The sequence below is a fragment of the Triticum urartu genome, chromosome 2A, assembly GCF_056163025.1.
Source record: "Triticum urartu cultivar PI428250 chromosome 2A, HENAU_Tu73, whole genome shotgun sequence".
NCBI classification, from domain to species: Eukaryota; Viridiplantae; Streptophyta; class Magnoliopsida; order Poales; family Poaceae; genus Triticum; species Triticum urartu.
Window position 1 is genome coordinate 393,792,003 of NC_141874.1, and position 8,511 is coordinate 393,800,513.

An 8,511-nucleotide genomic window follows, 5' to 3' on the forward strand; every position below is an offset into this window, starting at 1 on the left:
GTGGCATCTTGTATATTTCGTCCAAGGCTTCATACACTCCTTATGGTGGCTTCAAAGTCCTGAAATCATCACTTGTAACTCCGTTCTAGATTCCCTTGCGCATGCCATCATCTCCACGCTTGAACTTGTTCCAAGATTCATCTTTCTTGTCCAAGCTAGGCCCTTCATTTGTAAGCAAGACAAATGTATCCAATTTAGGCAGCATCATATTCTCATGAATATTAGAATCGTTACCAAGAAACGAAAGTACCTGATAATTCAATTGGCGGCAAGCTCTAGTAATTGGTCCAGTATGTATAGCAGTAGGGGTTGTGGGTGTAACAATGGTATTGATGTCCTCATCATCAACTAAATAGACTTTTCCTACGGCTATCCAATGGGGAGATGAATCTCGCCACCAAACAGTTCAAATCACTAAAGTACAACCCCTTTAAACCCGAAGTAAGCCCTATAGACCATTAGCAGTATGGGTCAATGCGAAGGGGCCAGGGCGATTCACCATCTAACCAACATCAGAGAACAAAATCGCACGGAAATCTCACTTTTTCATATGAGTGAATTCGTCTAACCCTACCAAAAACTGGGGATGAATTGGTTGTGTAGGGAGCAATCGAGGAGTTTCTCACTATACGAGCTGGCTCTCCGCGAGCTCGACGACAAGGCTCCGTCATTGTCACCTTCATTGTTACGATCCATCATGGCTCCACCTTCCACCAATCGAGAGGAGAGAACCAGGCAGACAAAACGGCGTGTACTGATTTGATAGATTTGGGAAAGGGAGGGGATGGGGTATGAGCAATAACGACTGGCCTCGCCTCTCATACCAAGCGAGGGGCCTTTTGTGCAAAAAAAAGTAAAACCATGAGCTTTCTTCGCAAAAGAGTAGTGGCGGCGCTGACACGCGTCTCTCTCTCCGAGGTCGTTGTCGCTGACAGCAAGCCCCACTCCATGCTGGCAAGCCGCACTAAACGTCAAACTGAGCACCTGTGACAAGTAGGGTGCTCCTATTAGGCGCCAGAAAGCGAGTTAGCGCTCACGCGCGCCCCAAGCGGGCCACGACCCAGCATAGTTCGCTCACCTACCCCTCCCCCGCTCGCTTCGCTCGCCTAGTTTTTTTTTCGTTTTTGGTGGTGTTGATATGGTAAAGAAAAATCAGCCAGTTTTTACTACTTATGAAATAATTTGTGAAATCAAAAAAGTTGTACCGACTTTACAAAAAAAGTTCATCCATTTGAAAAACAGTCATCTATTTTGGGAAAAAGTGTATCCATTTGAAAAAAAATCATTATTTTTTTAAAAGTTCACAAATTTGATAAAAGTTCATTGTTTTTTTAAGTTCACAAATTTGAGAAAAATTTTATCAATTTTGAAAAAGTGTTCATCAATTCTAAAGAAAGTCCACAAAACTGAAAAATAATCACCGAATTTTAAGGAAAGTTTATGAATTTTGGGGGAAAATCAGGAATTTAAGAAAAGAAAAAAATAAAAATAAAAGGAAAGAAAAGGAAAAATAAAAAGAAAGAAGAAAAGGGAGAAGTGATCAAAACATGCATTTTGGTCCGGGTGGTTAGGGCAGTTTATTGAGTGCAAGGAGATCCCGGGTTTGACTCTCCACGCGGGCGGTTTTTTGCAGTTTTAATAGAAAAAAAAACTAAACGGACCGGCCCAAGGGGTGTGTGTCCATTTGCAAGCTTGAAGAGCCAAATTGGAAATCAGACCAATTTTCTCAAAAAAAAATCACAAAAAATTGTCATTCATACACACTAGTCCTGTTGCACATGCGTGCGCAGGGGCGGATCGACCCGCATTAGACCTTGTACAATGGGAGATGCTTAGGAAGGTGTTTAGAAAAATAAATCAGGCTTTCCTTAAGCACCGGTGCTTATTTGTACAGGATAGACGCTTAACTAAGCGTCTCTTCTATAGAACTAGGCACCGATGCTTCAGAAAAAACTCGATTTATTTTTTTAAGCATCTCTTTAAGCACTTCCCACTATACAAGGCCTTAGAGCCACCGGACATGCAGCCATTCGGGTAAGGTAAGCACGCGCCGGCGAGACTCGATCCACCACACCCAGCCGTTTGACCGTTGAACAGTTGTGAGCCGGGAATATCTAGTAAAAACGTTCTCGGATTTAATCCAGGAATTTTCCTTCACTAGATCATCACAGACAGCGAGAAGGGCCTGCGCAGATAGACAGTCACCGACAGACTGGCCTACGCACAGCAAGGGCCACGTGTAATGGGACCAGCACATGTGGCAGCCCAGTCCGCGCCTGCTCTTGCAGCAAAACGGCTCCGCTATTTCCATGCTCGCCCTCTGCTCTTTAAATACCATCCACTCCACCCACATTCCCCACTACCAGCCCTCCGGCACAAAAACTGCACGATTCAATCCGTTCCAAAACAAGGGTAGCCGTCACCATGGCGAGGGCAACGACACTGGTGCTCGTGGCCGCGCTCGCCGTCCTCCTCCTCCTCGCCTCCGGCCCCGCGGGCGCCACGGCCGCCCGGACCTCGCCCAAGGACGTGGCAACGGCATCTCCCAACGAGGTACGCACGCGCGCGCAGGATCGATCTAAAACATTTTCAAGGACTCTCGGCCGATCCTCCATCGATTTCTCATCTTCTTTTTTAACCGATCCCGTTGTGTTTCTTGCAGAAGGTCGCGGCGGCGGCGGCGGAAGACCACGAGTGCGAGATGATGGCCGGCGAGAAGCAGCGGGATGAGTGCATGGCGAGAAGGACGCTCGCCGCGCACACGGACTACATCTACACCCAGGAGAAGCACAACTAGTAGCCTTCATATCTGCGTCCATGTAATGTAATGATGTTAGTCGGCACTGCGTCCGCGTGTTCGATCTCTATCCTATAGCTTCCTTCATAAAAAAGGGACCGATCCCACCGTGCATGCATCGCATGCATGCATGGCGCACTTATGTATTGCCTATAATTTAGTAATTCGATAATCAAACTTGGTTTTATCGCTCGGTTTGCAACGTTAATTTGCTTAATTAGTTTGCCAAAATTAATTGTTTTGGAATCAAGGCTGGCTTTCTTCTGGCACTCGATCGGAGCCGAACTTGACCAAAACCAGACCAGCTCATTCGGTCACATGACGCCAAAATCAGTTTGCTTTCCAGGCGCTCCACGGCCGAACGACCCACGGAAATCGCCGAATCTGTCACAATTCATCTTCAGCGCACACTGTTTCCCACAAGGCAAAAGAACAAAAATCAGATACAAGTGAAGAAAACACTCTCGTACGTGGACCATGATGACACCAAACAATCGAAATCGGCAGCAAGTAAACAAATCTTGTACTGGTAGTCAGTATACGTACGTATTCGCTGATACAGGCACGGTCTACGTCGGCTTCGTTCTTCTGGATGCCAGCGAAGACTTGCTGACGGATGCGACGCAACAGGTCAAATATGCGAAGAAAGAGCATATAATAGCCAGATTGGGCGTCAGATTTTGGGCAGCGACAGCGGGGACCATTTGACCTCGCTCAGATGATGCTCAGATCAGCAATTCAGTAAGGGCGTGTTTGGTTGTTCGCATAAGGCTCAACCAGACCTATGCGGAAGGAAATCTGGTTTTCCTGTTGGATTTGCATAGCATGAAATTTAAAGTATCTTTGAACATGTTTCATTGGAAACGTAGGAATTGACAGTTTCTTGCGAGCTAGGTCGAGCCGAGCGTAAGCGAGTGGGCCCTTGTACGAGCGGAGACGCGAGGGATGCAAGGTGATTACCTGAGGTCTTCTTCAACCTCCGATAAGCTCCTGTCCAATCTCCTACCTTTGATCTACACAACGGTGCTTCAGTTCAAGGTAAGCTCTACATGAAAAAGATGCACCTCGATGCTACGGTTTCATTCAGGCGATCGGTTTGTAGTTTCATTGGCCGTAAGTTCTTAATCCCGTGTTCCCGTTTGGAGCTATTTTGAACGAATTTTGTCAGATTCATCGGGCACGATTATGTTGAGCTCCTGTGTCCTCTGCTCAGAGTCATCCTATTCATCCTTCTCGATGCCGAAGCCCTTCCCCTTGATCTTCTTGCCCGCGTGCTACTACACTAGAGTCGTTTCCGGAGTCACTCATCTTGGCCTACTCTCTGTCGCTGCAATGGCGTGCACACTGCTTTCTTGTGTCCTCTGCCTCCATGCACACTGCAGTTCGCCGCATCGTTGACGGGGTCGATCATCTTCGCTTCCTCCCTCTCGCCCTACTACACTGAAGTCGTTTCCGGAGTCACTCATCTCGGCCTACTCTCTGTCGCTGCAATGGCGTGCACACTGCTTTCTTGTGTCCTCTGCCTCCATGCACACTGCAGTTCGCCGCATCGTTGACGGGATCGATCATCTTCGCTTCCTCCCTCTCGCCCTACTACACTGGAGTCGTTTCCGGCGTCGATCATCTCGGCCTCCTCTCTCGTCCACTGCACTGACGATACCATGACGCGAGCACTGCATTCTCCTCCTCTGTCCATTGTCTTTGCGCGAGCACCGCAACTAGTTCGCCGACGGTGTCGCTCGCGTGCCGCCGACAGGGTTGCTCGTCCACGACTCCATGCTTTTCATGTCGGACACGGCGCCACGACCACTATCCACCGTAGTCGTTATTGTCCGGCGCGCACTGCACTTCTTCTCCCCTTCCCTCTGCTAGCTCTTAACCCTGTCTGCTAAGTGAAGTGCTAGCTCTTAATCATACCTCATGCATGCAACCAAACACCGAGTTCATGTGCTGCTTGGGTCAATGCAGGCAACCAAACAAAATGCACTTGCATATTAGCTAATGCAAGGACCCTAGATGCAGACAACCAAACAACTTACAGATGTCGCATATGAGGCTGTTTTTTCATAGTCAGACTGGGTTGAGATGTGTATGCAAGACAACTACTATTCATTATACCAACCAAACACGCCCTAAGTATATGAGGTTGACGACAGCGTACCTGCTGCTGGATGTTTACAACTCTAGATATGAAGATACTCCTCTACCGTTAAAGAAAAAAGGATACGCCTCCAGAACGCTTTTGATGACGACCGTCGTGATTTTGACAACCTATATCAGCTAAATAGTTTTGTTAAATTACATCTAGATGTATCCTAAACACTCCACATCTAAATCCTACTCCCTCCGTCCGCGAATAAATGTTAGCTTTTGTCCTAAATCAAAGTTTTAAATTTTCGACCAACTTTATAGAGAAAAGCAGCAGCATTTATGGCACTAAATTAGTATCACTAGATCCGTTTTGAAATGTACTTTCATAATATACCAATTTGATGTCATATATATATGTCACTGCTCTTCTCTATAAAAGTGGTCAAAATTTAAAAACTTTGACTTAGGATAAAAGATAGATATACATTTATTCACGGATGGAGGGAGTATGTCATTGATTTTACCCTAACTAAAATTATTGTTGTGAAGGAGAAGTTTCATCTGAGGAAATCTCTTGTTCCGTCTTCTGAATTGGTGTGAGCCTTGGATTTCCCTTTGCCGGGTGGCTTTTGATCAATTCTGATGCCCATTTCCTACTTGGCACCTGCAGCGCCGGTTACACATAAAACGTTTTACTTTGGTTTTTCATTTTCTGTTACTTTTATTTTAATTTTTACTATTTTTATTAAATGTGTGAACTTTTAAAAATTTCACTAACCTTTTTCAAATCTGCGTAATTTTTTCAGTTCTTTGCCAACTTTCTAGTGAACTTTTCTCCAAATCTGTGACTTTTGAAAGTTTTTTCCAACTTCTTTGCTAATACTTTTTTTCAAAATCTGTGAACCTTTTCTTTGAAATCTATGACTTTTTTTAAATATGACTTTTTTCTCAAAATCAATGAACTTTCTTCAAATATGAGATTTTTTCCCAACGGCCGTGAACTTTTTTTCAGTTTTTTGCAACTTTTTACTAAACTCTTTTTTCAAAAATCCGTGTACCATTTCTTCGAAATCGATAATTTTTTCAAAACCGATTTTTATGAAATTTCTTAAAATCCGAGAACTTTCTCAAAAAATCCAAGTACTTTTTTCAAAACCCATGATTTTTTTACAAAATCAATGAAAATTCTCAAATCTGACAAAATTTTCAAATGGGCCGGCCCAAGAAAGCTTGCACATGAGCGCCGCCATGCCAAAACTGGCGCATAATGTGCCAATGAGGAACTCCCATTCTGATGGACCTCTTGCATCAAATAGACGGCTACAGCACAGTGGTTCGTCTACATGGAAAGCGAGTACTATAGCAACCCGAACGACTGTAGTGACCGCTGCACCGCACTGAGTTGATCTACTGCAATGGACCAACAATGTAGCATCATGTTCAATGTAGCGAACTGATTTTTGAATATGTGAACAAAATTTGAAAACGGGAACTTTATTTATCCTGGATCAAAATTTCAAAATGTGACTTTTTAATTAAAAAATCCTGAAAGCCTTTTCATAATACGAACATTTTAAAATTTGTGAAAAATTACGAAATTGGAAACTTTTTAAAAACAAAAAATAAAATAGCAACATTTTACAAAAACTGAAGAAATGATTTAAACGATTTTTAATCGAAATTTCTAAACATTTTTATAATATGTGAACAAATTTTGAAAACCAAAAAGTTCTTTGGAGTTAAGTACAATTTAATGAAAACAATTTTCTTGGAAACATGGACAATTTTTAAAAGTCCAAAGAATTTTTGAAGATTTTTGAAAAAACAAAAAAGAGATAAGTAAACAAAAAAGAAATATTAAATGATGAAGAGAAAGAAAAACCTAGATACCGAAAACCCATAAAGAAAAATGGGCAGTGATCTGCGCCGGGGCACCGGCCCAACTGTTGGGCCGGTCCAGCGCCAGCCGCCCGATGTAGCGAGATTCAACCGTCCGATCCTGCACGCTTTCACTTTCTCATCTTCTTCTTTCTCCCTGCGTGCAGCGCGAGCGCTACCCCTTCTGCCTGGATGTCCTCTTGGCCGGCAGCGACCACCCCCTCATCTAGGCCTCCTCCCCCTCCGCCATCCCGTGCTGCTGGATGCCGTGGCCGCCGCCGGTCGCTGCCGTCGTCTCTCATGTTTCTCGTCAGATCCATGTATGCAGCAAGCTTTCACCCATGGGCTGCAGCTCCTCATAGCGACAGTCGTAGCTCCGGGGGAGGCGGTCGCAGCTTCTAGTGGCAACGGTCACCGGTCGGAGCACCTCCGGCGATGCCCTCACAAAAAAAGTACTCTTCTTGGGGTGCCGATAGTAGCAAAAAAATCAATCGCTTGTAGCAAAAAAGTGTATCAGTTCCAACAAAAAAAGCTCGCCGCTGTCGCTCGCCGTCCCCGTTGTAGCATAACTGTTTACTGGATGTAGCTTCCTTGATTGGCGGTTGTAGCAGATAATTGATATGGTTGTAGCAAAAACCAAAACAATGTCGGTCGGTCGCTGCGTATGGTGGTAACAAACCTTGTTGCCGGTTGTAGCAGAAATCTTCATGGTTTGCAGCAAAAAAAATGTTGACGCCCATCGTCGAGGTTGCATCATCTTCACGAACCTGTGTAGCAGAAAAATGCCGTCGCCGGTAGTAGCAAATGAAGGTACCCGTAGTAGCAAAACAAAACGCTAGTTCCAGCAAATGAAAAATAGCGAAAAACCTAGTATTTGGTTCCAGCAAAAATAATTATCGGTTGTAACATCCCTCGCCACCGGATGTAGCATCTCCCACGGCCGGTTGTAGCACTCCATAATAGGAAAACGAAGCTCTGTATGGGCATCCATGGCGACTGCTGCGTCATCGTGAGCGTCGACCTCACAGCAGTGTGTGCACAGACAGCAAAAACAAAGGGGGAACCGGAGACAGCAAAAATGTCGTCTTCGTTTGGTTGCAACTTGCCGTCAGAGGTAGACGTCCCCGCCGTTGACGCTTTCTCGCACACGAGCACGTCGTCGCCTGTGAGAGAGCTTGTGGGGTCTCGAGCTGCGTGGGAAAGACTGGGAAGGAGCAGAGCCATGGCACTAGAGGTAGAAGAAACGGGCTGAGTAGAACGAAGGAGGAAGAAGATATGGCACCAGATTTAATTCATGTATGGATCCGCTGTACTTACGTGTCGTGATCTGAATCATGGGACGCTGCGCGTGTGGACGCAACCGGCGGAAGTTTCGTTTGGCACGCCGTATACAAGCATTTACCAAGGAAAATTGGTCAGAACGCTCCCTCCCAAAATCGGGATGTTCGCATTTAAGAAAATATCAAGTGGGCCGGCCCACTTCGCCGGTCAGTCAGATCGTCCCCTGTATGACTGAACGACAATGTCCTGCAGTGAGCGGCACATAGAATTGCAATTTTGATGGCTTACTCAACTTCCATGGGCCAAGGCAGGGTCATGTTATCTCAGTTGCAATGTCATGGAGAGTTTGGGGGGTGCTCATTGTGCTCGATGAATACCGACCAAACATAAGAATAGCACACACTGTATTGGACCAGCCCACTTAAACTATTTTTCTATGTGTTTCCCTTTGGTTTTGGGAAGGA

General features: G+C 45.3%; 1 protein-coding gene across 1 annotated transcript; it reads left to right on the plus strand.

The window, feature by feature from the left end:
• Positions 1 to 2,342: 2,342 nt before the first annotated feature.
• LOC125541562 (phytosulfokines 4-like) lies at positions 2,343 to 2,986 on the plus strand. Its single transcript, XM_048704938.2, has 2 exons — positions 2,343 to 2,553; positions 2,663 to 2,986. Exons 1-2 carry the CDS (start codon positions 2,425 to 2,427, stop codon positions 2,795 to 2,797), a joined length of 264 nt encoding a protein of 87 aa, XP_048560895.1. The 5' UTR covers positions 2,343 to 2,424; the 3' UTR covers positions 2,798 to 2,986.
• The last annotated feature ends 5,525 nt before the right edge of the window (positions 2,987 to 8,511 follow it).

Excerpts from the sequence above, each read along its gene's own strand:
- LOC125541562 (XM_048704938.2), top strand. The coding sequence starts at position 2,425 with ATGGCGAGGGCAACGACACTGGTGCTCGTGGCCGCGCTCGCCGTCCTC. Across the intron at positions 2,554-2,662 it reads CAACGGCATCTCCCAACGAG|AAGGTCGCGGCGGCGGCGGC; the intron begins GTACGCACGCGC and ends TGTTTCTTGCAG.